The sequence below is a fragment of the Microtus ochrogaster genome, chromosome 7 (assembly GCF_000317375.1).
Source record: "Microtus ochrogaster isolate Prairie Vole_2 chromosome 7, MicOch1.0, whole genome shotgun sequence".
NCBI classification, from domain to species: Eukaryota; Metazoa; Chordata; class Mammalia; order Rodentia; family Cricetidae; genus Microtus; species Microtus ochrogaster.
Genome location: NC_022014.1, coordinates 34,711,060 through 34,738,551, shown reverse-complemented (window position 1 = coordinate 34,738,551; position 27,492 = coordinate 34,711,060). Strand labels below are relative to the sequence as shown.

Here is a 27,492-nt window from a genome sequence, read left to right as displayed (position 1 = left end):
GGCCACCGTCCAAAGACCTGGGGGAAAAGACCCCTTCTACGTTCTGTCCCCACAAGGCTTTGTCATCCCTGAGAGCAAACTCTGGGATCCAGCTGCCACTGTAGGGCACCTCAGAGAATCTGTGGCTCAGGATAAGAATGAATGTCCAGTACTTAGCACATCCCACTCTCTCTGGGTGCCCGTGCTGGCTTTGTTTGCTCTGGGACTCTTCTCTGTGTGTTTGTTTGTTGGAGCTGGGAAGGATGGGGGTGTTGTTTGTGTTTGCCTGGATCCTCTTCTCTGAGTTGTTTGTCTTAGGCACCTTGCCTCCCTCTGGGCAGATTGGGTGGGGAGGGGCCACTCAACCACACACTGGGCTCTCTTTATTCCCATGTCCTCCTGTAGCGCCCCCTGGCTGTCACGTGAAGACCAGCTTTTCTGGAAGACCCTGGAACCTCATGGCTTCCACTCAATGGGAGCCTCTGGCCCTGATGGTCTCTGCACCTGGGGGTTCCAGGCCCTTGGCTTTTACTTTGCAGCTGCTCCACGCTTGGCTGGAAGGTCTGGAAAAAGGGTAGTTTCGGGATGGAGGGTGAGGCAGGGTCAGATCATGTGGGCCCGATAAACATGACGAGCGCTCTCTGCATCCTATTCCATCGTGAATGACTCCCCCATCCCAGAGACACGGTGCCTGGGGTGTCAGGATTATTCAGGGTGGCATGTGAAAATGCCTAGGCAGGGGTGAGAGTACAATGGAGATGCATTAATGTATTAGGCGGCTTGCGTGGGTGAGGGGTGATGGGTACCACACTGATGTATGACCAGGCCAGCCAATCAGATTTTAAGTTCAGTCATCAGCTGCCTTGCCTCTTGTGTGTTCTGTGATATACAGGAAGGGTCCATCCACTAAGGACTGAGCCGGATGGCAGAAGCGAGTGTTACAGGCTCTTTGATCCAGAATGTATCTTCACTTCTTGCAGCTGATTAAGAACCTATGGCTAAAAGATGCCGGGAGTGTAATCACCTGGCATGAGGCTATTTATATGCGGGTTTACAAGATGGTCTTTTTCTGTGCCCCTCTAGAAAGCAGCTTAGTAGACATATTTAAAAGGCTTAATGGCCAATGGGAAAGGCCAATGTGGTCTGTCAGACGTCCAACTGACTTGCCGAAAACTGTTTATCATATGTAGTTGCCTGGTTGGCTGACTCCATAGACTGTAGTAGACAGATGGAGGAGGCCTGCCATTAGTGGAGGGGTGGCGGACCTTCCTGGGTAATCACTAGCTGCTTCAACTGAGGCAGGATAAAAAGTGGCATCCCACTGTGTGGTGGCGCATGCCTTTAATCCCAGCACAGGGGCAAGCAGAGCTCTGTGAGTTTGAGGCCAGCCTGGGCTACAGAGTGAGTTCTGGGACAGCCAGGGCTACACTGAGAGACCCTGACCCAAAAAAAAAAATCCTCTCATGGCTTAAGTCTTTCAAAGATGAACCTTCTAGTGAATCAAAAATCAAAACATCTGTGTGTGTGTGTGTGTGTGTGTGTGTGTGTGTGTGTGTGTGTGTGACAGAGAGAGTGCATGTTAGTGTGATGGTGCCCTGTGGAGGTCTGAGGTCAACCTCAGGTGTTTGAGACAGGATCTCTTGTCTCAACTACCTGGCTTTAAAAACACGTTTTAAAAAGGAAGATAAGCCGGGCGGTGGTGGTGCACGCCTTTAATCCCAGCACTCGGGAGGCAGAGGCAGGCGGATCTCTGAGTTCGAGGCCAGCCTGGTCTACAAGAGCTAGTTCCAGGACAGGAACCAAAAGCTACGGAGAAACCCTGTCTCGAAAATCAAAAAAAAAAAAGAAAAAGGAAAAATTAGCTAAAAAGGAAGATAAATTCTGCTCAGTTTACAATGGGATTGCGCCTCAGTAAACTTGTGAAAGAGAAGCTGAAAATGCTGTATGCTGAAAGGGCAGGAAGTGCACGGGGTCTCCCCACAGGACTGTGGCTGACCACTGCCTGGCACCCTAACACACTGGCAGCCCTGGGAAGGCTCGAGTTCACAGTTCCCTGTGAGCGAGTGTGTACCATGTCCACCCTGCAGCGCAGCTTCACATCCAAGTGCCATGGTGGGGAATAAAATGAGTTTGCTTTCTACTACAAGTCTTTTCACACGGGGTGATACCTGGACCACACATTACAGGCCACGCTGCAGCCCCAGGACTAGGGAGTATCAGCACAGAAAGTTCTGGGTCTAGGGAGGTGGGAAAATACCTTATATAAGCCCAGCCTTTCAGATTTTAGTCCGAGTCCCCGAGGACTGTTCTGTTCATGCTCCCAGGGCCTCGGAGAGATCTCTAGTGGGCAGGACCCTTACACTGGACTTGCAGGACATCTGAAAGCAGAGAAGGCAGGAAGGCCTGACAAGAGCCCTGAAGGCTGTGGGGACCATGGCATCTGGTGGGTGGGACACCCTGAGCACAGGGAGCCCTCGGCAGCCGGGTGTGGGGCTCAGCGTGGAAGACAGTGCCGAACACAGTGGAGAGGACGATGAACTCTGAGTGTCAAGTCTAGTCACACCTCCGCGATACCCTGAGGAGGACAGGATGGAAGACTAATGGTCTGAAGGCAGCTGGGGGAGACCCGGGGGTTTGGGGAGATGCTGGGTGTGAAGGCGTGTGTTAGCATTCCAGAGCTGTTAAGAACTGTGGCTGAGACAATCAGGAAGAAAGGCTGATCTGGCCCACAGCGCTGGAGTTCTCAGGATCTGTAAAGGCAGCTAGCTGGTCCTGATGACAGTAGGTGGCAGATGAATGCTGCTACCTCATAACTGTGGATGGGATTGATAGGAAGGGGGCGGGGGGGGGGGGTCCTACCATCCCTTCAAAGGGTTCCCAGAAGACCCCCTACTAGGCCCTGTGTCTTAGAGAATCCACCACTCATCCCTGGGCCACACGAGACCCTGTCTCAGAACTACCATCACAACGGAACCAAACTGGAAGAACGAAAGCCGTTCTGACCCAAAAGAGAAGGGTGGCTGGTAAAGGAGGAGGACTTAGGGGAGGTGATGGCCACAGTGCACGACCAGACAGGGAGTGAAGGGCATTACTACTATTTAATATTTCCCTGTTGTATAATGTTATTATTTACTGTACTTACATTCCAAAAATCACCAAATCTCAAACATCCTTATCTTACAGTGATGACCATTTGAGACAATGGTTATGCTAACTCGTTCCACCTTGGATTCACAAATCCCATCCCTGTGCTCTCTAGGTAGATACGAGTCTAATTTGTCAATTTACAGTCAGGAAAAACTGAAGGAAACACTGACCTGCTGTAGCCATGGGCTAGCTGCTGGAGGTTGGGCAGCCTGGGGTAGCCCCGGGCTAGCTGCTGGAGGGGGGCAGCTGGTGCTGAACCCTGTGGGCTAGCTGCTGGAGGGGGGCAGCCTGCTGTAGCCGTCTGCCAGCTGCAGAAGGAGGGCAGCTGGGGCTGAACCCTGTGGGGCCTGGGAGCAACAACTGGACACATGCTCTTGTTTATGTAACTGTTTTATTGGGAGGAGAATCAACACTTTACAGACTGAGAGGCTGCAACAAATCACAGATGCCCTTTGCAGACACCCCCATTCCGTTCCCACAGTAACCAGCCAGGACACAGCCAGCAGGTAATATTACAATAGGCAGAAAGCGGTACCAGAGTGCTGAGTCACTCTAGACCCAAACTTACCCCATCCCACCCCACTTTTTTCTTTTTCTTCTTTTGGGGGGTTGGGGTGCTTGAGATCAAACCCTGAGCCTAGAGCATAGCTAAGCAAGTGCTCTGCCTTTGGACCACAGCCCACGCCTTCCACATTTTTGAGAGAACAGTCCAAATTCAAGAACTGTTTTCAAGTGGCTTAAACCCCTTGAGAGAATCCCAACAGGGCACAGCACCCTGGGAGACCAAGGAACTCAAACACCCTGCCAGGCTCCACAACTTTAAGGCAACAGGCCTCTCTGTGGACCTGGACGGGTACACATAAGACTGAAGTCTTACAGGTGACTGCATTTTGTATCAGAGGCCATGAATTCTCAGAACTGGATCCATGGCCACTAGGGGCCCAACTGGCCCTCTCTGAATCCCACTGGACACACAGAGGAGGATTTCTAGACTCAGGAGGCACCAGAGTGAAAATGCTGTTTACACAAAAGTGGTAAGAATGAGCACAGAATGACTGTTGGCCCAGCTCACTCTCTTTTCCATGAAGTCCCAAGAAGGTCATCAGCAAAATTCTGACAGCCAGACACCACTACAGTGGTACAGTGCCCGAGGGGGTTCTGGGATCATGTCAAGTGACACCCTTCCAGAAAGAAATGCTCAGACCGTGCCTACACTTCAAAGTGAGGGATGAAGGCGCCATGCACTTCCGGGTGTTTCTGAAGTCCCGATGTGGGGTGGGGATGGGGGTGATGGTAGGTGCTGGCCGTGCAGCCTGGGATGCTACAGGCAACCGTTTGGAATCCTCACTCCCTATGTTCTGTTACTCTATGGGATATGTGGTTGAGAACGCTGGTAAGGAGAAAGCTAGTCAGGCCCCGTCTCCATGGCAGAGACGGGGTGCTGTAGCCACAGTACATACTCTTCTGAGGCAGCCTGTGGGAGCCTCAGGATACAGAACTATAGAGTCTGGGTTTCAAGCATCCAGCTGTCTGAACAGTGGCCACATGGCCTTCAGGTGGTATTTGTGTATGCGTGTGCTGGGAAGGGGAAGATGTGCAAAGGTGTCATGTGGGCGAGAGAACACAGGGCTAGAGGGAAAGATGCTTAAAGACCTTCAAGGAGAAAAATATTCTCTTTTGTATTAACTCACTATGCCAGTCCCTTCTTATTTGGGAGGCAGTTTGGATATTAATATAAAAAGAACCGTTAAGTGATGACACAGCACCCGTCGATCTGACACCAGCTAAACCATCCATTTCTCCGTATGCAGGCCAGAATCACCAAAACACACTCCCACTGGCCCAGGGCAGTGCTCTGCATTCGCCTGCACATGTCTGCTCTCACGTTCCCCACACACCAGCTAGCTTTCAGCTTGGAGCCTCTCCTTTGTCCCCCTCCCGACCTGGCCGCTGCTTACAGGTGAGCATGAGCAGCAGGAGCAGCGGCAGGTGCCACAGGCTGCAGAAGAACAGTTTCCTCGAGCTCCGGCGGTCTGCATCCACGTAGAAGCGAAAGCCGAGGTAGGAGATGTACAGGTTGATGGGGAGGGAGATGATGGGGAAGGCCCACGTGGTGACGTTCAGTATGGGGGCAGCAGTCGACAGAGCAATCAGAGCCAGGCAATGGCGCAGTGCCACATGCCGGCAGAGGGCTGGGTGCGTGACTGACATCATGCAGTAGCCTCCTCGGGAGTAGTCTTCACGGAGGCCCCAGCTCAGGGCGTTGAAGTGGGGGAACTGCCAGGAGTACAGGATCCCACCCAGAAGGAGTGCGCCTGTGCAGAGGGGTGGGAAGAAAGAGGCCTGGTCAGGTGCCAGCAGAGATTTCCAAAGGAAGGTTCTCTTGGTCCCAAAGTCCTGCTGGACTTTAGAGGTTTGTGTCCACATGACCAGCAACTCACATCTCTGTGCTCTCAGTGTGCTTTCTAGTGCTCTGCTAAAACATCACGACCAAAGACAGCATTAGGAAGAAAGGGGTGTTTCTGCTTATAATTCTCATGTACAGTTTGTTACTGAGGAAGTTGGAGCAAGAGCATGAGGAGGAGCCTGGAGGCAGGAAGTGAATGAAGCAGAGACGTGGAGGAACAATGCTTAGTGGCTTGCTCAACCTGCTTTCTTATATAATCCAGGAAGGACTACCTACCTTCCCAGAGGTGGCACTGCTCCTTATGGGCTGGACCCTACCATATTAATCATTAACTTAAAAAAAAAAAAAAAGAAGCCCCAACAGAACTGCCTACAGGCCAAACTTCCTCAGTTGTGGCGCCTCCTCCCAGATACTCTATCTTGTGCCAACTTGACATAAAGCCACCTAGGGCACCTTCTTTGTTCCCCTCTCTGCCTCAGGTGGGATGGAAAGAGAGGGCTGTGCAAGGGGAGGGCTTAGGTGGGATGGGAAGTGGATTAGTGCAAGCCACCTGCTGCCCCTCATGCGGGAAGTCAGTACTGAGTCTAGTCCTGACTCTAGGTTGGAATCCATAGCTAGGAGAGGAGCATGGGATCAGTGTCACTGCTAAGAGGCCACTTAGGCCTGCTGGCCTCCCCTCCTAGGTAAGGTTTGCTTCCCTGTGGGACAACTAGAATGCCCTGTTCACACTGACACAGAACTGAGCATGCGTCTGGGCCACTGCTGAGACTCTGGCTTCTATCTGTGTACCTTCTTCATTGGTGGACATCATTCCCCAGAACCCAGCACAGTAGGAAACTAACACAGTGTGTGTTAACAGGCTCAAAATAGGACAGTGCCATACAGGCGATAGGACTGCTCAGATAAAGACTTCCTCTGTGCAGATTATGGCCCTGACCCAGCTAACTGGATTGCAAACACCCTCCGATCCTGGGAACAGTCCCAGTGTATCTGGAACAGCAGAGGCTGGAGTGGGAAAAGTGGAGCTACAAGAGAGGGTTGGAGAGGCATCTGGAAACCAGGATAGAGTGGTCTCCCCACAGCACAGTGAGGAGAGTGGACTCGGTGGGGTGGGGACTATGAGGAAGCAAAGGGTTTGGAAGAGAGCAGGGAGCTGGACACCCATGAATGCATTCATGGCAGAGAAATGGAGTCTTATTTTTGGTCATTTTTGGATTGACCATGCTTATTTGCTGCCCAGCCAGAATGCATTGCGGCTATCCGATCCAGGTACCATGGAAATGAACTACATGTGCTAACCCAACCTACTTGTCATTACCATCCGCTTACAAACGAGAAGGCCTATAGCAGCTCCATTTATCCATGGCTTCAGCTGCAGTCCAGAAATATTAAATGGAAAACAGAAATAATTGATTTATAAGTTTATTATTTTATTTTATGGGTATAGGTGTTTGGTCTTTCTGTCCAGATGTATGTCTGTATGCCCCTTGCATGCCAGGTATCCACGGAGGCCAGAAGACGCCATCAGAGTCCCGGGACTGGAATTACAGCTGGTTGTGAGAAGTTACAGATGGTTATGAGTTGCTATCCGGGTACTGGGAATCAAACTCAGGTCTTCTGGAAAAGCAGCCAGTGCTCTTAACTGTTGAGCCACGTCTCCAGTCCAATAATAACTAAAATTTAAATTGTGTGTGTTTCTGAGTAGTGTAATGAAGCCTCACATAGTCCGCTGAAGCTCGCCTACAATGTGAACCATCACTTTGTTCAGGGTGTCCTTCCCATTAAGCACTCAGCAATTAATCCCAGCAAGTTTCCTGACAAGGGTATGGTAGGGCAAGGCATGATCTGAGGCTTCAGATATCAACCTGGGTTGTTGGGGGTTCTTAGAAGCATTTCAAGGAAGGGCAGGAAAAACTGGAATCAGCATGGCCCAGTGATTTTTGGCAGTATTGCATGCAACCAGACTGGGGTAAGGGGCAGATGTGGGGGCAGCTGAGATCAGTATGATCTGGTGATACCTGGTACTATGGATGCAATCAGATACATGCTTTAGGAAATTGTTCCTACAAGATGCCCAGTAGGCCCCTTCCCATATGAAGGGTACCCCAGGGGTACCTGCTGGAAATAACAACAGAGACACTTTCTTGTTCATTAAGATAAGAGATAAGAGTTCTAGTACCTGTTTCAGTGACAAACAGAGGGCACATCTGAACAGGAAGTCCTCTTGGGGAATCAGAAGGCAGGGAGGGAAGGCGGGGGCACCCAGGTGCATCTGAAGGAGCAAATGGTGAAGGACCGAGATTTCTTGGGATTTTGATAGAAAATACAGCTATCTATAACTGTTAAATGGCAGAGGCTCTCGGGGTGCAGGGTGACTTTAAGGCTCCTGAGCATCACATGTAGGAAAGCAAGCTCTAGCGGAGCTCATGAGCTGCCTTGGACCCACAGGCTGTGAGCCGAGTGCGGCAATGACAGCCACAGCATGGGGTATGGGTATGACAAGGACAACAAGTGTCTGTCTTGTCGAGAAAAACTCCCCGTGGCAACAGACACATAACATGGGTAAGGGAGACAGGAGAACTCGGGAAGGATGGTAAGGCTCAGAGCTCCGGGTGGGTTTTATTCTAGAAATGACTGAGAAAGAACAAACTTGCCGTGGTTAAGATGGCAGCTGCAATGGGAACTCTTTCTTCAAGCGCCACCCCCACCTTTGGTGTGCCAACTGCAGTTGTCCATGTTGTGCAACAGGACATTTTGGCTGTGTTTCTATTTAGAACAAGAGAGCTCAGGCAGAACCTCAGTTCTTGAAGAGCAGCAAGCTGTTGTCCTAGAGAGGAAACTGGTGTGGGTTTGGCTCAAGTCACAAGCGAAATCACGTTCGAATCCACAGCTTAATGGAGTACAGGCAGAACACCACCCACAGCTCCGCCTGTGCGCTTCAGCTGCTGCTGCTCACGGAAGAAAGGGAAAACAAATGCTTTCTTCATCAAGATAAGGTGAGGTGGGGCAGGAAGGCCCGAGTCAGCTCAGGACTGCGGTGGGGCCCACCTTCCCGGTGGGGTGAACAGAGCATTCAAAGATGCTCTGGAGAATTCAAAGATCTTTTGGCACATCCCTTTAGCCTTACTCCCCCAAAGAAGTCCATTTTTAGTGGGCCTGTCCTCCCTGACAGCAGATACCAACTGCCTGCTGGAGACTGTCTACTCTTGGGGGCAGGGAAGGGGATGTTCCTCTGCTGGGCTTGGGCCAGGGAAGGAGACAACACAAGAGTGAGCGGAAACTCATAGTCTCTGCTTCTCTTCCTTTCTTTCCTTTTCACATTTTGGAGACAGGGTCCCATTATTAGCCCAGGTTATAGTGGAGTTCTCTATGTAGCCCAGGGTGGGCTCAAACTCAAAACAATCCTTCTGAGTGCCAAAATTACAAGCACATGCCACCATGCCTGACTTCTTTTTAAATGAGTGTTCTCATTTTCTACCTGGGAGAAACATCCACGTCCTTCCCTTTAATCACAGTAGAAATCTATGGAGAGGTCATGCAGCGGTGGGTGTGACTCTCTAGAGCATATCCAGGCATCCAGCACATTGCTAATCCCTCTCCTTATGTGGAAGGCAGAGAAGAGCACCCACAGCGCATGTACGGACACTGTCTCAACGAATCCTGCTCCCATCAACGTCTCCTCAGTGACACCTGGGGAGATTTTCCAGCTCTCTTCAAAACTCCTATTTATCATTCCTATAAAAAACAGACTGGGGGGGGAGCCTCTCCCCATTTCCACCTCTGCCCAAGTCCAGAAATGCTCTTCTACACATGGCCTTGGTAAGGATAAGAACCTGCTGCAGTGACAGTTGGGTTGGGTGTGGTCCTCTCTAAACTTGTCCCATGAAGCTCATCTGTTGCATTGCTGGTCATACTGGGATTTTCAGGGCTGGAGAGTTGCGGAAGCTGGCAGAAGTAGAGCTGGACCAGACGTTCATGGTCACAGGTTTTAAAGCCTTTCTTTGGAGGACTAACACAAAGGCACTTGTGAAGTGGTTGGTCTCACTGTAATAGACTTCTATGGAGAGGCAGATAAGGGGAACAGGATGTGGGGCCAGTTTATCAACTGCACAAGAGAGACAAAAGGCCAGATTAAAGGTCCTCTGGAAACAGGAAGAGTGGGCATTTGCAACTTGGAGAATTCTTTTTTTTTTAAAATTTATTTATTATGTATACAATATTCTGTGAAGAGGGCACCAGAGATCATTACAGATGGTGTGAGCCACCATGTGGTTGCCGGGAATCGAACTTAGGACCTTTGGAAGAGCAGGCAATGCTCTTAACCACTGAGCCATTTCCCCAGCCCAACTTGGAGAATTCTTTGCAGGAACTTGGGAGTGATGAAGAGGATGTGTGGCAGGAGTTTGGGTTTCTCTCTAACCTTGCCTGCATCCTACCTTCAAGCACAGCCATCAAGAGAAGCTGCCTTTGAAGGGAGAAAAGTACAAAGCTTTGATCCTTCTTAGACTACCTCCCTAGAAGTTCGAGATTCTCTCCAGAATTCAAACTCCCTTAGCTCACGTCCCCAGTTCTCCTCAGCATCATCTTCAATGTTACTTCTTGTGGCCAGAGCTAATTCTGTGGCATTCTGCACCAGGCACTGTGTGCATCTGCGGCTGTCCAGCCAAGGCCTGCTTTACCCTCTCACCTAGGTGGTCCTGGCTTGGTACCTTACAAGCTAACACCAGGCACAGTCAACAGTGATATCAACGACACTTGAGCAAACACAGCTAGTCTGCAATTAGAGATGCGGATGTTGCTGCTATGGCATCAACATTACACAGCCACTTTCCCAGCTTTTCTGCTTTAATGCTGGACACTGGGTAAAGTAGAGGGTTCTAAATATTGTTGCCTAATATTTCCACAAGTCTTCCTTATTTTATTTTGTATTTTAAAGACAGCGTTTATCAGTGGTTGTGGTGGTGCAAGTCTTTAATCTCAGGATCCAGGAGAGAGAAGCAGGTAGATTTCTGTGAGTTCAAGGCCAGCCTGGTCCACATAGTGAGAGACTATCCTACCATCCCCACAAAAGAAGGAAAAAGAGATGCTGTTTATCTTAGTTGTCCTGCACTCTCAGGCACTTAAGGTAACATCTCACAGGATCAGACACTCATTTTGGAGTCTGACGCAAGCGGGGGCAGGATTTTAGAGGAAATCTCTACAAAGGCTTGGGTTCAATAGCACTGGGTATTTAGTAAGGCTTTCATACATATTTGTTGAATAAATGAGTGATCGAATTCCCTCTGGCTCTCCTCTCTCATCTGGGACTATAAGAGGTAAATAAAGTAGAAGGGGGGTTAAGATTTTGCAGTTTACCAGGCGAGGTTAAAACAACTCACTCTTTTTGTTACTAAAGCCATCCATCTGCCAAGTGTCACCTCCTGATAAGAGCCCATTTCTGAGTCCTCATTTGTAACTGAATGTTGGCTAACATAATTAATGTTTACCGCACAACACCTGAATTACCAACCAGACTGTAACCATCATCACCGCAGAGACTGCAGGGAAGACTCCCAAGACAAGGACTTTCTTTAGTTTAGGAAAAGGAACCCCAGCATCTCTAAGGAGAGGGGGAAGGGGGAAGGGGGAAGGGATCAAGCCTGAGATAAACAGTCTCTGGAGATAAACACTGCCAAGAGGCCTAATGTGTATGGCTCCAGGCCCCTGGCTGGTGGCCGGAATGTCAGCTGCCAGCCACTTATCTGACTAGCTCCCCAGAGACTCCTTCACTAGGGTTCCAGCAGGTCACTTCTGTCATTGCCATCCCTGTTCCTCTGCATGTGGGACCAAACCAAATGCTTCAGCTCCTACGGCAGCAGGTTAGCTCTGCCGACAGCGAGACAGCCTTCCTGAGTTCTAGCTGTTGAGCATTTTTAGTGTTTCCTGCTAACGGGACTTAAGCTTTAAAAAAAATTAATAAAACGAAGGCAGGATGATTAGATGGGGGGAGGAAAAGGCCACCTCTGAAGCCCAGGTAAAATCCCATCACAATGGCTCACTCTGTAGACAGAAGGGCTTTGTAAGAGGCAGGCATTTCCCGCGCACAGAAGCAGTTGGCTGCTGTGTCCTGACTGCCTTGATATGACAGCCACAAACAAAGCCATTGGCCCTGTGAGCGCCAGAGAGCCGAGTGGTTTCCAGTCCTCCGGGAAGCTAGGAAATAGCAAGTATCAAGAACAACTGACGTTTGTTTAGCTTTCACAGTTCCTGCCTGCTAATGTGCTTAATCCTCTTCACCACCCCCAAATCCCACCTCACTTGTCCTGTGATGGACATCGGCCAGGCAGATCCAAAGCCCTCCAGAGACCTTCCTGACTGGGGCACCCTCAACACAAATTCTTTTCCACCATCTGGTCCAAAAAAAAAAAGAAAGCAGTTGTGGGAAAAGACTCAGCAACCCATGGGACATGCTCCCTCCATGTTTCCTATCCTTCCAGGAGAGGAGAGAGGCCAGGGAAACACTTCAGCGCCCAGCAGCCTATGAAGGGTATCACCCAGCACTGTGGCCAGCACAGACACTATAGAAAAAACTATGCCACCAAGGGAGGAAGCGGGCTTCTGAATGTGCTCCTAACATTTCTCTGTGGGTTACTGTGACATACAGCCCCCCACACCAGCCGCCATCTTCTTCATGCACGCCCTGCAGGTAGGGCTAGAAGCCTTCCGTCATGTACTGCCCAGCAGCTTCCTACCATCCTGACCTCCATCTACTGAGCCCAACTAATCTTTTGAGGGAGGCATGGTCAGAGACACTAAAATGTTGCTTCTGGTTATGATGGGTCCTGGTTCCCTGGGGGTGGGAGTGGGGGACAAAGGAATGGGAAATGTTCAGTCAATCTGCCTCCCTTCAGACAGCCTCTGTCTATCCCCAGCTTGCTGGTATTAACAAGTTGTTCTTTCAGAGGGTGATCAGACTGATGCTTTACCCAAATACTTGTAAGGTGAAACACTGACCCGGGAGGATGAAGGGCAGGCTTAGGATGGGCAGAGCCTTGTAAGGAAGGGCAGAGGGTGTGCAGGGGCAGGTGTTGGAGGAGAGAGGCACATGGGCCTAGGGCAGTGGTGAAGGCAGGCTCTACAAAGTCTCCAGTACCCAGGAGAACCTGCTGTACTTCGCTATGGAGATAAGCCTGAACTCCAGGAACTCCAGAGCCCGGCTTTGCTGGTTCAGTTGCCCTGGGGTCTCTAGTGTCTTTGCACTATCAGTTCCTATGCAGGGAGCCATTGAGGGTACCGGCTGCCCACACTGCACTACCCCAGCTCTCAATATGCACACAATCCTTCCCATCAACTGGCCTCTAGTCTTCCTGAACTCATGTGGAGAGGTGTGAGCCTCACCTCAGGAGACACTCCCTAAAGCTTGTCCATTGTTAAGTAATGTCTGTTTTGTATCTCTCAAAGCCAAGCACACATAGGCCCTCAACACCTGCATGATGAAGTGACTATGGGCACTAGTTTGGTAGGATGGTAGACAGGCAATTGCCGGGTCTCCCAACTGCTCTTCTTGCTTCACTGATTCGACACCCACTTCATCTCCCATTTCCTCTTCCTGTAAGTGTGGGGTTCCAAGGCCTGCCACTCCTGACTTCTCTGAAGTCACTACTATGTGTGGTTCAAAGATGAAATGGCCTGGAGTTCTACACAACAAAGGAAAGCGTTTGCCATTTCCCCTTCAGAAAAGCTCTTTCCACCCATCTGTATCCCAGAACCCTGGCGGTCGCCAACCTCTGTAGACAACACACCACTGTCTGTACAGCTTGAACCATCGGCCCTGCCTATGCTCTAGGTATTTCTGAGGTCCTTAATGCTAGATCTCTTCGGGATTCTGTCTTTGTGAATTTGAAGAGTGTGGTTCTTGGAGCAGGGGCATCAGCAGCACTCAAAAACTTGTTACATGTGACATTCTCAGGCTGTCTGAGCTGCATGCTCAGAGGCCCAGCAGCATCTGGGAAAAATGGGTGGGCACTGAGTTGTGAATCAATGCTTTGGTTTAGTAGGACAGGGACAGGTCCATACGGCACCCATTGTTAAAAGGACACACACATCAAGGAGTGGACATGGCTTGAGGAAGACAGTCTTTGCTTCTAGGCAGTGCTTTCTGAGTGAGCTTCCTGACAGAAACCTTCATAGTGATGTGAGGAACACTGAAGATAAACGAAAAGTTTCTCGTAGCTCACAATTCAGACCACTATCTGCCCAGTCATGCTGGACCCGGAGGAGGCAGTTCACGAGGGAAGCAGGCATGTGGCAGAGGAGGCTGCTCACTTAGAGCAGTCAGAAAGAAAAATGAGGCCCTGGCCCCTGTAAGGATGTATTCAAACGACTCACTTTATCCAACTCCGATCCACTTTCTCTTAAAGCCCCCACCACATCTCAGTGTTGCTGCCACTGGAGACCAAGCCTTTCAACCTTAAACATTTTAAGGGACATGTCAGATTCAAACCTTAAACAAAGGTTCTGCTCTGCGCTGTCAGTATGGCAGCTATGAATCAAATGTGGCTCTCGACACCTGAATGATAGCTAGTGGAACTGAGCAAATTTAGGTTTATTTGATTTAAAAATTAAACAGCCACCCACGGTTAGCAGCTACCATCCTCAACAGGGCAGGAGATGACTAAAGTCCATTGACGGAATTGCAGTCAACTTAGTTCCTGAAAAGCCAGCAATGAATACTTTACCACACCTCTCCCAGATTCTGTCCTCTGGAAGACAAACAATTCTTGTTGATCTGCTCATTCTGATCTCTGCTCTGCTGGATGAATGCTTCCTACACGGAGCTATTGCTACCTTTTCTGGACAGACCCCTTAAGGGTTAGGTACATGATGTATCTTTTTCCTTTTTAAAAGTGTTTTGCAAGGTTGGCCTTAAACTTGTGGTCCTTCTTCCCCAGTCCCGTGAGCAGTAGGGTTACAAGAATCCAAGACAAAGAACAGAAGTCAGTGTCGAGAATTGACAGGGGAACTTCTCTTGGTGGCTTTGGAAATCTTCTGCCTCATACTGGGTTCTGTATCAGTTTCTAGACACCTGCGTACTCTTCATCTGTGAACAAGGTATGCCTGGCCCCTCGGCCACCCATCACTAACAAGTCTGTATACAATTAAATTTTGTATTATAGAAAGACCATGTAGAACTCAGGTCACCAGACTTGTTGGCAAAAGCCTTTACCTGATGGCACAGTTGCTGGGCTTTTAACTTTGGACGTCCCAGCTCCTACAACTATACGTCTTTCTCATACAAATGACTTCATCCGGTGTGGCAGCACTGGTCAGACTATAGTAACAACCCATCTGTCCTCAGAACTCCCCCACAAAAAGAGACCATCATCAGTACAAGACGAGAAGACTGGGAGAAAGGTCAGGCTCAGGTCCGGGGTTAGCAGCAAACAGGGGCTGGCCCAGCTCTTGCTTTACAGGCCCTTTGCTTCTGCTGCTGCCTCCCACGTGGATGAGGCTCGAGCTGGGTTTATCACAGAGCAAAGGAGCACGTAAGCTTTAGAATGCTGTATTTGTACATTCATTAAAACCCACCACTTACAGGATATTAAAACCATTTTCGGAGACGATCATGGCAAAGGTGTAATCACATTTATGCATTTGCCAAATCAGAGTGTATGAGCTTTTATGAAAAGTCTCAGAAATGTGGCTTACAGGGCAACGGTTTATGGCCCACTGCCTTTTGATCTCTCATGTGCAAAATATGTACTTACATATATTGCAGGAAACCTCACCACTTCCTTCCTAAGTGTCGGTCAAAACACTAATTACTTGACTAATCAGACTGTGACGCTCCCCTCACAGATGGTAAAATGAGCTATTTTCACCCCACAAATCCAGTTGTGACATACCACCGAAAAAATGGAGACCCACTGAATGGTTTTACTGTAGACAGCATGAACAATTTAAGCAAACCATGTAAAAGTAAATGAGGAGCTAATGAAGATAATCTGTCCTTTCACAAGGAAAATGAGCCTACTCCAGGAGGAAGGAAGGAGGCCCGTCGGCTAGGTGACACGGCTTCAACAGGGAACAGCAGGCCAGTTCCACATCCCTTCCCCACAGACTGGGCCTTCAGGTGATCTGATTTTATCACCTTTTTCAGGGCTTTTCCTCACTTTACCTGCAGTCACAGGCCTCCTGTTTTCTCTTAAGTCTTCCCTAGGTCTCCCATGTCAGGATAACACGGGACTGACTCATAAATACATTTGTTGTAGGAATCACTGGAGTGAAATGGAACTCCAGCAAGCCCCATGAAGCCCCGACTGGCGAGTGCTGAGTTCACTGGAAGACTCATGAACTCTTGCATCTGGCTCTCACCAGCCTGACTGTGGAGAAAAGCCAGTGTTGCACCAGGAGACACTCACCAGCATCAAGGCTTCCAGTTGCGGCCGTCCAGCCCATGACAGGGGGGATGGCTCCAACCACGGCTCCAACCCAGGTATTGGCGATGCTGATCCTCTTCAGCGGTGTGTAACAACAGGTGTATAGGAAAATGTTGAAGACCCCCAGGGCTCCTGTGAGTGGATTCACTCCCCAGGTCAGCAGGGCCACTCCTGGCACAGCACAACAGGTGGCAAAAGACACGGCTAGCAATGGGCTGGAAGAGAGCATTGGACACAGTGAATACAGTTTCTCTTAGCTCTGGCCTGCAGCGCAGAGCCTGCACTAATCAGGAGCCAGCATCTTCACATCCCCTGAATGTGATAGGACCTTCTTCCCGGTTGTGAGGAGTCTTTCTGAGACCGGAAAGAAGCCCAGGGAGGAGGTGGTGCCCCTTGCATTCCTCATCTGCAGGTCTCCATCAACATCTCTTCCTCAGGGCTACTCTTCGGGGCTCTATTCTAACTGTTACTAAATAAGGGACAGATGCAAACAACAAAACAAGTTCTGGACAAAGACAGGATCCCTTCCAGAAGACATTCTACTCATTTGCTTGCACTTTAAAGTGTCCCCAGATCAATGATCCCAAACAGCAATGACTGCCCAGGGAATCTGCACGGCACGATCTTCGGTAAATTACAAGTTTTAGGCCCTGTAATCCCATGACATCAATCGACACCAGGGCTGGTGCAACTGCCAATGATGTAACCTGGTTTGTGACTATGATTCTCAACAAGAGGTCACAGAGGGCTATGTGTGTAAAAGAACATTCTACAATATGAAAAACTTTGTGGGTATAGAAAAGTATGACCTCTTGGTTCCTGCTTATATACACAGTTATTTCCTCTCAGGGAATCAATGTAAGTCACTCAAGACTGTTTTCTCTGCAAAAGCTACAATTCAACTCCCAAGAAATTCATGTTTGCAGTGTCCCAGACCCACGCAACTACAGGGGCCACAAAATGCTTTATGAGAAGTTCTAGTCACCAGTTAGCAGCTTCTAGAGGGTTCTGATTTTAAAAATGTCATTTCTCGAAGGGATGCAATCGAGATAACACCTTTCTGTTGCCAAGGCTGCAGTGTGCTCCCATTGAGGAGAGGTGCTCTGGACTGCCAGTTGGGCCCTCTAAGAAGGACTAACTTGCAGAATGATGCTGAATTTGAACTCAGTCTCCTCCAGCCCCAGAGGAGATGGGAGTGGAGAAGAAGGATGGCCCAGCAGCTCACTCTGACTCCCACGTGGCTGGCCCTCTTTCCACCCGGAGGCTGTGGTCTGCCCTGCCTGGAAGGTGGACCGAGCAGAATGGGGTTTTCAGGAAAGTGGGAGCACACATGGACATGTGGCCATCATAAGATAACAGAAGAACCATGGCTTTCACTAAGACCTGGGTGCAGACCCCATGGCCAATGACTCCTGAAATACTCAGGCACCCTCAGTCTCTTGTTCCATTTGTCCGTCCATCACCCCCATCCCCACAATTCCCCTGACCTATTGTTTCTGCTCCTGCTGGGAAAGGTTCTGAAAACACACAGGTCAGACCATTTCAATAGGATGGTTTACTATTACAGCACCTGGCTAGACGTGATCTCCAGCCTGTGTCTCCTGTGATCATGAACTTACTGCCCACCTTTAGCTCCTGATGGGGACATGTCCTTCCTTCTCACATGGCAGTGACAAGACCTCAGATTACCTCCACCTCTCTCCCATTTCAGAAGTGGCTGCCCTTTGTTTTTAAAGACACACTTTGCACTTCTGCTTTGACTCATTTTCCTGCCTAATCTCTTTTATTTTTTTAGTATTTTATGTGTGTGTTTGGTACTTGAAGAGGCCAGAAGATTCAGATCCCCAGGAACTGCAGATGGCTGTGAACCACTATGTGGGTGCTGGAAACGAAACCAGAGTCCTCAGCGAGAGCATGGAGAGCTCCTAGCTGCTGAGTCATCTCTCCACCCCGCCCCCCACTATTTGTTAAATCTTATTGTCTCCCTACTCCACACATCCTCAAATAGATGTGCCTATCTCCCCAAGGAGGTCCTGCTAGGCACATCATCTTCGAAGTGGAGATCTAGATGGAGTGCGACTCTAAACTGGACATGCACCTCTATCTTCTCCATTCTGCAATTTCCACTTGCCTCTATGCCTCAGTTTCATTCCTGAAACAGACGTCTCTAAGGCCGGGACAAACACTGACTGACTTGGAACTGTCTGGAACCGTGGAGATCAAAGTTAAGGAAGCTGCCTAGGTGTTATCACACATGCCGAGAAAGGAGAGCGGAGGCAGTAAAAACCATGTAAGCATTCTAACAGTTTTCTTTCAGAAAGGTGGTTTCCAGTTTATGAGAACAGGTCTTCCCATACATGAAACTCCAAAAGGCTGGTTTTATTTGGGGCGGGAAAAATGTGGCTCATAAACATATTTATTTTTCCTGAATTGGCCCTTGTGTTTTTTGGAAAGAAAAAAAAAAGGAAGAAGAAGAGGGTTGTTCCAGTCGCCAAGGGCCGGGAAGCAGTTGGATTCAGGGTGTTAGCGCTATGAAAAGCCCTTTCAGAGACGCACACGTGAATTTAATTTATTGAGATAGGCAATTTGGGGTGGAAGTTTAGTTTCTGACCTGTGTTAGAATCACAGAAAATCATGAGGTTTGATCTTGGCATCTAAATCAATGTGCTCAGGGGCATGAATGAAAACCAAGCAGGCCGACAGGCTGCACAAACAAGAATGAAGATATTTACCCAGCATGCCCTGGGAAGCCTAGTACCAGGAGAGAGTGCCTCAAGTGGCAAAGTTCATTGTCCTCGGGCTCATTATCCTCTTGTAGTTCATTTTTGCTAAAATTCTAATCGTAAATGTAATGTACACTCAACTCAGAAAATTTGCAACTATAAAAATAAAAAAGAAATTCTAAATGAGTCCGAGATAGATATGGTTTGCATCTCAGCCTTTTCTTGTGCTACAGTTATTTTGAAAGTAAATATGCAATTATGGTTTTGCTACTTCCTTAATTTCCCAAATCTTCGGATTCTCCATGTCACTACTTGATTTACATCAGCATAGACGGTTACAGAGTGGCTTACTCTATGGACATATGACAACTTAACCAACATACCCTTTCTGAATACAGTATTTTTACCATTTTAAAAACTCAGGTACTTCTTGGATGAACTTCTTATGGAGACTTCTGCTTGTGGCTCCACTTGGGAGACCTTGCTGAGAGATGGCATGCACTATCCTCTGCTTTAGAGCCACCAGGCTCTGCTGTTGATGTGCACATTGTAAAGGTGCGTGGTATGACACCTGCTACCAGTCTGACTGCATAGCGGTCACTCCTGCCAGTGGCACAGAAGAGCACCCACCTCCATAATCTACATTAACACTGTGGATATGGCACCAGAAAAGAAGCAAAACCGAACCAAGAATTGCCAACAGGATAGATGGAAAACAGCATCTCCAAAACAAATACTACAACCTCTCCCACAAGAGCAACAAACAACAACAGAACCAGCTCCTACAATTAACACAGTATATTTGAGAGAGCATAGTATCTCCTCATTTTTCTGGTGAGAAATAGACCCAATGCAAGTAAAAGAACTTGAAGGTAGTCCTGGGCTTGGGCATATAGGCTGCTTCATTAATTGAATCCAGAGTGTCCCAGCGTGTCCAGGACATGCTGGTGGAATACCCTGCAGACCCTCACATTTCCTGAGTCAGCTCAGGTTTGTGGGATCTGTCGGTGGTGTGCAGTCTCCCATCTGAGCTCCTTGGGTTTTCCTCATTGTTCACCTCCTGCACCTTCTGGTAAAGCACAAAGAACAGCCATGGCTGAAGTGTAGACACAGGCTGTAACACAGAACAGAGTGCTCGCTCTCCTGCTCCCTGCTGGCTGTATGAAACAGGGTGACATGGGGATCCCTACCTTAGTGAGGCACGATGGGAGGGCAGAGTGGAAATGTTTCAAGGAGGACATGAATCTATCTTATAGTGTTTACTTAATTATTTAATTAATTAACGCTGGCATTAAAGGTGTGCACTACCACATCTGAGTGAAAGGAAAGTTTATACTGGGAGCTGATGATGGATGAGTGGGACAAGGGCAGAGCGGCAGAGAAGGCTCTGGGAGACGGCTGAGTGGGGAAAGTGCTGTCTCAAAGCCTGATGACCCGAGTTTAACCCCAGATCCCTTGGTGAAAGGAAAGAAACAACTCTTGAAAATTGTCCTCTGACTACCGCATGTCCCATGACACACATACACACATGCACGTACACACTCACACACATGCACGCACGCACACACACAAATACATGTAATTCTAAAAATTAAAAAAAAGTACCCAATGTAATTCTAGCACCAAAGGGTTACTGGCCTCTGAAAATTCAGAGGAAGAAGCAGGCAAGGAGAATGGTTTCGGGAAGAGAGAATACAGCTAGTGGCAACTGGGCTACGTCTTAAAGTTCTGTTCACCAGGAAAGTGACAATATCACTGCGATGTTAAAGCTGTAGAAGCCTGGCACTTTCCGCTGTGTATGTGCTGTTAGGCCCAGCAAGGGCCACAAGCAGCAAGCAACAGACACCTATTTTTCACCTGGAAAAAGTGTTCCTTTCTCACCTTGTTAAACAGAACAAAGACTCTGCTTACACGATGAGAGTGAAGTATCCCAGGTCACAGACGGAGGGCAGCCATTCCTGTGATTTCAGGCCAGCGACCCTGCACACTGTCCCCTGGTCCACATTTAGCGACTGCTCAGAAAGCCCATCTGCATCCCCCTTCCTTGAAGGTTCTACAGGTGTCTCCAACATGGAGATTAGGAGCTGACATAGGATGTGGGACCACCTTCTTTTATTCCTGACTCACTTTATTCTGCATTTAAACTCTCTGTTTTAAGCCTCCCTATTAGCGATTTGCTCTTTATGTGCTTTAATTCTCAAGCAGTTCATGTCCGTGTGGAGTGTCACAGCTGGCTGCTCGGGGTGAGCTGAGGAGAAAGGCTCAGCAGGCCTCCTTGGGTTCCCTTGGGTGCACAGCCAGGAATGGGCTTCTGGGTCCACCCTCCACAGTGGTTCTGGTGTGGCTCACAGATTAGAAGCAGTGGCATAACCCGGGAACCAGGTAAAACTCCATCCAGGCTTGCTACATGTCACAGACTATCCACTTCTCTCCCGACACAGTGCTGGCACTCACATGGCAAAGCCATACTTTCTGGGCCTACAGGAGCCATTAACCTCAGTGCTCACTGTGGCTGGCCAGGGCAGGTCACCCACCCACTTTAAGTGCCTCTCAACGTATTATCCCTGACCTGTTCCAGCAGGAAGAACATGGGGTCATGACCTAGCAGAGAAATGGCGTGTTCCTTGGTTTCCCTGGCTCACCTAAAATGACTTAGTCAGACAGCTTCAAGTGTATGTACCACTAAAAGCATTGTTGTGGGATGATTCTTTTATACACTGTGAAGGTGTGTCACTGTGACTGATTTAATAAAAAGCTGAACAGTCAATAGCCAGGCAACAGAGAAAAGGTGGGACTTCCAGACAGAGAGGAAGTCGCAGGAATGACTCGAGGCATGTGTGATGCCAGCTAGACACGGATCAAGTTGGGTATATAGCACAGAGGAGAGGAAACCAAGTCACATGGTAGAATGTAGATTAATAGAAGCAGATTAATGAAGGTTATAAGAGCTAGCTGAGGACATGGAAACTAAAGGCCAAGTTTTCATGATTAGTAAGTCTCCGCGCTGTTATTTGGGGGCTTGCGGTCCTGACTAGAAAGTACTTCTACAAAGCCCCCTAAGAAGAAGTTGAAGGGTGGTCAAAGTGCTGGTGCCTGCTAACCCTGGGTCAGAGGAGCCCTACCTCTGCTCTAGTGCCTGCTAAACATTTTCACAACAAAATTATTTAAAGTCTTTTAATTTTGTTCCTATGGTCTGCTTTCCTGATGGCAGACTGACCAAGTACACTGGCCAGGACACAGGCACCCTGAGTCTAGGTCTCATCCGGATGTTTAATCACTGATGAAACAGTGCACCTGTCAGGTCCTTTGTTTTCTCAACAAAAAGATGGGGTTGGGGTGGGGGCTCTTCCACTGTTGTTCCTCATTTAGGTAAGAAGGCTCGTTAGCAAGGCACAAGGGAGGAAAGGGTCTCCCCTGCCCAGCTGTGCCACCCGTGCAGAGTGCTTCCTCTGTAACTTCAGCTAAACGGGGAACAAATTCTTCATGGAACCTCTTACGGATGGACACAGGGCACCCGACGTGTGCAAGGGGCTTCCCTTGTTTGTTTGTTTACTCTCATTCATCCCCATTTCTTACTTCCTGGACAGTCAGTCACTACACGGGCAGCAGAACAGACAGGAAAATAGGGACGTTTTATTTAGAAAGGAAGACAGACATTAAACACACAGGCACAAGTCCCGTGGGCTCTCACTGTAAAATCAGCTACATGAAAGAACACACACAATGAGATGGCATTATTCAAGTACGGAGGATCCTTTCAGCAGAGCTGGATACAGGGGCTTGGAAAACGCAGAGTGATTCTTTCCCTGCTGGGACAAGGCAAATAGGCCTGTCTGGTAGTGTGGGAGGGTGGACAGACCAAGAGAGAGCTCCTGCATACTCAGCCACTCATGCAGAGAGGTTCATGGTTCACGGTTCATGATGAGGGCTGGATGATTTACTTCAAAACTGACATGCAAACTGAATTACATTTTAAATTATGGAATTTCTCTACTGCCTTTCTTGCCCCAGGCTACTACTGAAGAGAAACTGGCAGACCAAGAATGGGGGTTTATCCACACATTTTCAAGGGTCTGACTTTCCTCCCTTAGAATGGCTTTGTTTACTAAATACTGGTCCTGATAAAGCTCTATTGAAGGAGAATTTTCTATAGATATTGTGGACAAGGAGAAATACAAGGTTTAATTGTTCAGCATATTGCACTTAATAAATATAATTTAAATTATCTGACTTTTAAATAGCTTCCTGGGGAAACTGGCCCTTCTGTTTAAGTAGTATGTTGGGGGTCCAGGAAACACTGCATTAAATTAAGCTTTATGAACACAGGTAATTGGTCTATTCAAAAATTAATCTTATACTCTTGGCCATCCTTCCCGCATAAATGATTTTTAAATTATAAAATAAAATTTCCTTTCTTCAAAAACAAAAGAAAAGCTTAAATGTTCACCAAATCAAGCCAATTTAACTTTAATTTCCTGCATAAACTCCGCCCTTGAGCTCTGAAATGGGTTTTTGGAGAATGTCTACAGATAACTGCTCTGAAAATGTCTTCCTCGAATCTTATTAGGAATTTTCTATTTTTGATAAGTCTCAAGCTGTAGATATGATAAAGCAGCAGAATAGTGGTATAATTTTAGAACTTAAAGAAAATGAAGATACAAAGCCTATTTTAAAAGACTAAGTTTTAAACCATATTTAAGAGGAATGCAAGAAATTTAACAAATATTTCTATTTACTATTGACTATACTCAGAACATGGAGGTTGTATTATATGAAAAAAATTTTTGAAGGAAGAAACTAGTACATTTGCTTATACTAAAGGAATTTTAAAAACCAGCTGAAAGACTCTTACCGCTGTGGAGGAAGACAAGGGGGACCTGCTGTTTAGAATCAGGCAGTAACAGAATATAACAAACAAGAGTGAACCCTGTGCCGAGCTGACCTCTGTGGAGGGCTGATGATGTCCTTAGTGAACATCAGAGAAATGGCAGAGCCTTCCACTGGGCCAAGTATGACTGTTCACTAGTGATTGACCAGTGTGTGTTAAAACTAGCAACCATGGCTCCCTTCTCCATGACTGCAGCCTAAGACTTCTCTCCACACAGCCTCCTCTGTGACCGTGGCCTAAGAACTGCCCCACAGCCTCCTCCATGACTGTGGCCTAAGAACTGCCCCACAGCCTCCTCTGTGACCGTGGCCTAAGAACTGCCCCACAGCCTCCTCTGTGACCGTGGCCTAAGAACTGCCCCACAGAGACCTTACTAAGCTCCTCCTAGTGTATATAACACCAAGTTTCTGTTAAATGAACAAGTGTAGCCCACCAGAGCCCAGCTTTCCTGAATGTGTGTCTATCTTTGTCCTGTCTTCACTCCTTGTTACTCCAGTCAGGTTTCTAGGGCCAAGCTGGGCAAGACGTGGCAGACTTCTGAGCTAACCTCCTCAGACAAGCAGCAGCAGCCCGTGACTCTGGAAGGGCGCCACACCAACTCATCTAAATTACAGAAAAAACAGTTCGGAATATCTGAGGGGCGGGGCAGGTGATTCCAAGGACATCTTAGTTACTGCTAAGTTCTTAGTTCTTAGCTCGACTGCTGTGAAGAGACATCATAACCAAAACAACTTATAAAAGGACGCATTTAACGGGGCCTTGCTTAAGTTCCTGAGGCAAGGAGTGTGGTAGCGGCAGGCAGGCAGGCATGGCTCTGGCGCTGAGAGTTCAAAACTAATCTATAAGCACAAGGCAGGGAGAGAGAATGGGCCTGGCATGGGCTTTTTAAACTTCAAAGCTCCACCCCCAGTGACACACCTCTTCCAACAATGCCCAGGCCTCCTAATTCTTCCCAAACAGTCTACCAACTGGGAACAAAACATTCAAATGTATGAATGTATGGGGGCAATTCTTACTCAAACCACCTATGAAAATCAGTTCCCAGTGCAGAAAGAAGTACAGTCTCTGAATCTACTTAAGCCACTGGGCAGGGCTACCCACCGAAACCCCTTTTCTTCACCCTCTGACAGCCAGTGCCCACTGCACAGAAGACCTGTACTTTTCTTCTTTTACTTGAGGTGGATGTTATAACTTTCTAACTCTCCTTTTAGTTTTTAATTTATAGGACTTTATTCACTTATGCAAAATAGAGTTGATGAATCTTGGAGTCTTTGCACAACTTAAGAAATGAAGGCGGGTCTTCTGCCCCCACAGGTTGGGAGATGAGGGGGCTGTATGTGAGCCTAGCGGTATGCATTATCCTGCTCCCCCAGTCTGCATGCTTAATCTGGGGCAGTGCTAGCAAATAAAGCCGCAGCAGGAACTGGCTGCCAACAGGAAGGAGGCACGTGGGCTTACTTAAAAGAAAGAGTGGTAGGGGCTGTGCTTGGCAGACGACATGTAGGGGTGTATCACCTTGGTCTGGGAAGGGAAGGTTTGATGGGAGTTTCTTCTATTTTTAAATGCTGGCAACTAAGGCAAGCACAACAGACTGATAGAATCTGAGCTTGCTCTGTTTGCTCTCTTAAGTCTAAGCAGGGAAGTGTCTGCTAACTTTATGATTACTGCTCCCCATACTTCTCTTCATCTTATGGAGAGACAAAAACTAAAGGTAGAATCAGTGTAAGAATGGCCCCCTAGCCTGCACGAAGCCCGAGCCCATCCCCAGCACTTCCAGAAAACAAATGCAATGGCACAGGAACACCAATAAAAATTTCCCAAGAACAGTTTTCTTCACCTTTCTCTTTCAAAACCCCTCCACCAGCAGAGGAGGGCCTCCGTGTCTGTTCAGGGGCTCCTGCAGTCCTTCTTGATCTCTGTGTGAATAGGGTCCGCCATTCTGCCTGTACATCTCCCAGGCTACACTTTTTAGTACAGTGAGTCTGTAGTATACAACTTGATGTTCTCTGTACCTAAAAGTGACGCCCAATAAAGTCCCACAAATCAAAATAGGCAACTCCTAAGCCTACACTTACAGCCGCCAACAGGAACAGCATTTGCACATGTCCAGTCTTCAGAGGGACATCAGCCTACATGAACCTTGATTATTGTTTAACGAAACAAACAGAAAAACCATAACATAGACTAAGTTCCTAAGATATGATAACTATTTCTTCAAGTGAATATTTGACTGCCTGGGTATCTTACAGCTGTAAGAAGGGCCGTGGGACCTGAGATGCCCATCACACATAGGGCCAACATCAACAAGCATTAAGAACTCAGAGCACTTCAGTCATGCATGCTCTCCCTTGTCTCCTGACTACCAAGAAGACTGTGGCTTTCAGAGACCCCCAGTGTTCCCCTTGTTCACCCCAGCAATGACGAAGCATGATGATATGTACAGAGACTTTCTGCTGATTCCTCAACTCCACGGTTCATGATACTGAACGATCTTATTTCCAGAACAATCTTCTTTACATTAACACCTCTGCAACTAAGTTGAGACCAAATTTGTTTTTCCTGCTGCTTCAAATCACTGGTTAATGTTACCAAAAGAAATTTCTATACTTACCAAATGTTTATGTTCTTATTACATTAGCAGTATACACACACTGAGAGACTAATCATAACAAGCCTTCGAGGCTGTGCAGGCCTGTGCCTGGCCGGGGCCGTGTCCACTAGAGCAGCATGACTAGGTGGTGACTAATACTCAGAGCTCCCCTGCAGCCACACAGTGTTTACATTTGCTTAAGTGCTTACTGGTAAAACCTTCAGTAAATTTGAAAAATGTCTTCTGTAAGTCTCTATAATACTTAAGCTAAACCCTGCTCTTTAAGTTATAATGCCAACTAAACAATCCATTCATTTCATTCTAAAACTCAATCTTTATCATTCATTTTCAAGACAAGTATGGCTGACCCTGATTCCAAGGGTTTCCATTTATCCTTTCCAAATACCCTTGCGCTCAGCTCTTATCGGGCAATCTCCCCTGCTTACAGCCCACACCTAAGCTTACACATCATGGATCACCCTCATCTGATCCATTAACTTGGAAAAACTAATGTTGACATCTATTATTTCTGTCAGCATCACCAAGCTGGAAAATGGAAAATTCAAAGGAGATGCAATCAAAATACAGATGTTTTTCAAAGTAACAGGAAGAAAGGCTTAGTCCAGGGACCCTTGCCAGGAAGCATGCTGTGTATACTCTGTCCTTCTCTGTGTCTGCTATGATTACTCAGACCTTCCTATTCACATCAATTTATTAATTTCATTTAGCAACCACTCTGGGGCTGCCCAGCCCTGTCTGCTAAGCAGTCTGCACATCCAGTTTCTCTGCCCACTTTACGATGTTTTCAGCATCACACAAACAAAGCACACCATGCTGTTAACACCACAGGTAATCAATACATTCTGATGAGTGGGAATAAAAGGGAGAATTCGAAAACATTTACAAGAAACAATAGGCCTTGGTGCTATTAAGAAATATGAATTTAACGGGGCACCAGGGACAGGGGCATCACTGAACTAACACTCATATAGGCACATTGGAAGTTTAAACTGGAGAAGTTCAAGTTTGATGAAGACAGTAGATTACAATTTCTACATCCCTCTGTACTCTCGAAAAAACAGCTTCAACCTTGACAAAACACTGAAACAATGCTGGGGAAGACCTGCCAGATGAAGGAGAGGAGAAGGGAGAGGAGGTAAGCCTCAGCCTCCTAGGTAAAAGAAACGCAGCTACTGCTAACTTTAAGAAGTTTCAGCCGGTGTGGTGGTGTACTCTTTTAGTCCCGATATTTGGAAGGCAGAGACTGAGGAATCTCTGAGTTTGAGACCAGCCCGGTCTACAAAGTGAATTCTAGGACAGCAAGTCCTGCATAGTTTCAA

At 47.8% G+C, this 27,492-nt stretch overlaps 1 protein-coding gene across 1 annotated transcript in view; it reads right to left on the bottom strand.

Annotated features, from left to right (window-relative positions):
- Positions 1-3,506: 3,506 nt before the first annotated feature.
- LOC102002554 (protoheme IX farnesyltransferase, mitochondrial) overlaps positions 3,507-27,492 on the bottom strand; it is a 109,570-nt gene continuing 85,584 nt past the window's right edge. The window contains exons 6-7 of the mRNA XM_005349869.2: positions 15,934-16,166; positions 3,507-5,441 (exon numbers count right to left, since the gene is read on the bottom strand). Of these exons, the coding sequence (XP_005349926.1) occupies positions 5,035-5,441; positions 15,934-16,166 (640 nt within the window). The 3' untranslated portion in view covers positions 3,507-5,034. The remainder of the gene's footprint in view (positions 5,442-15,933; positions 16,167-27,492) is intronic.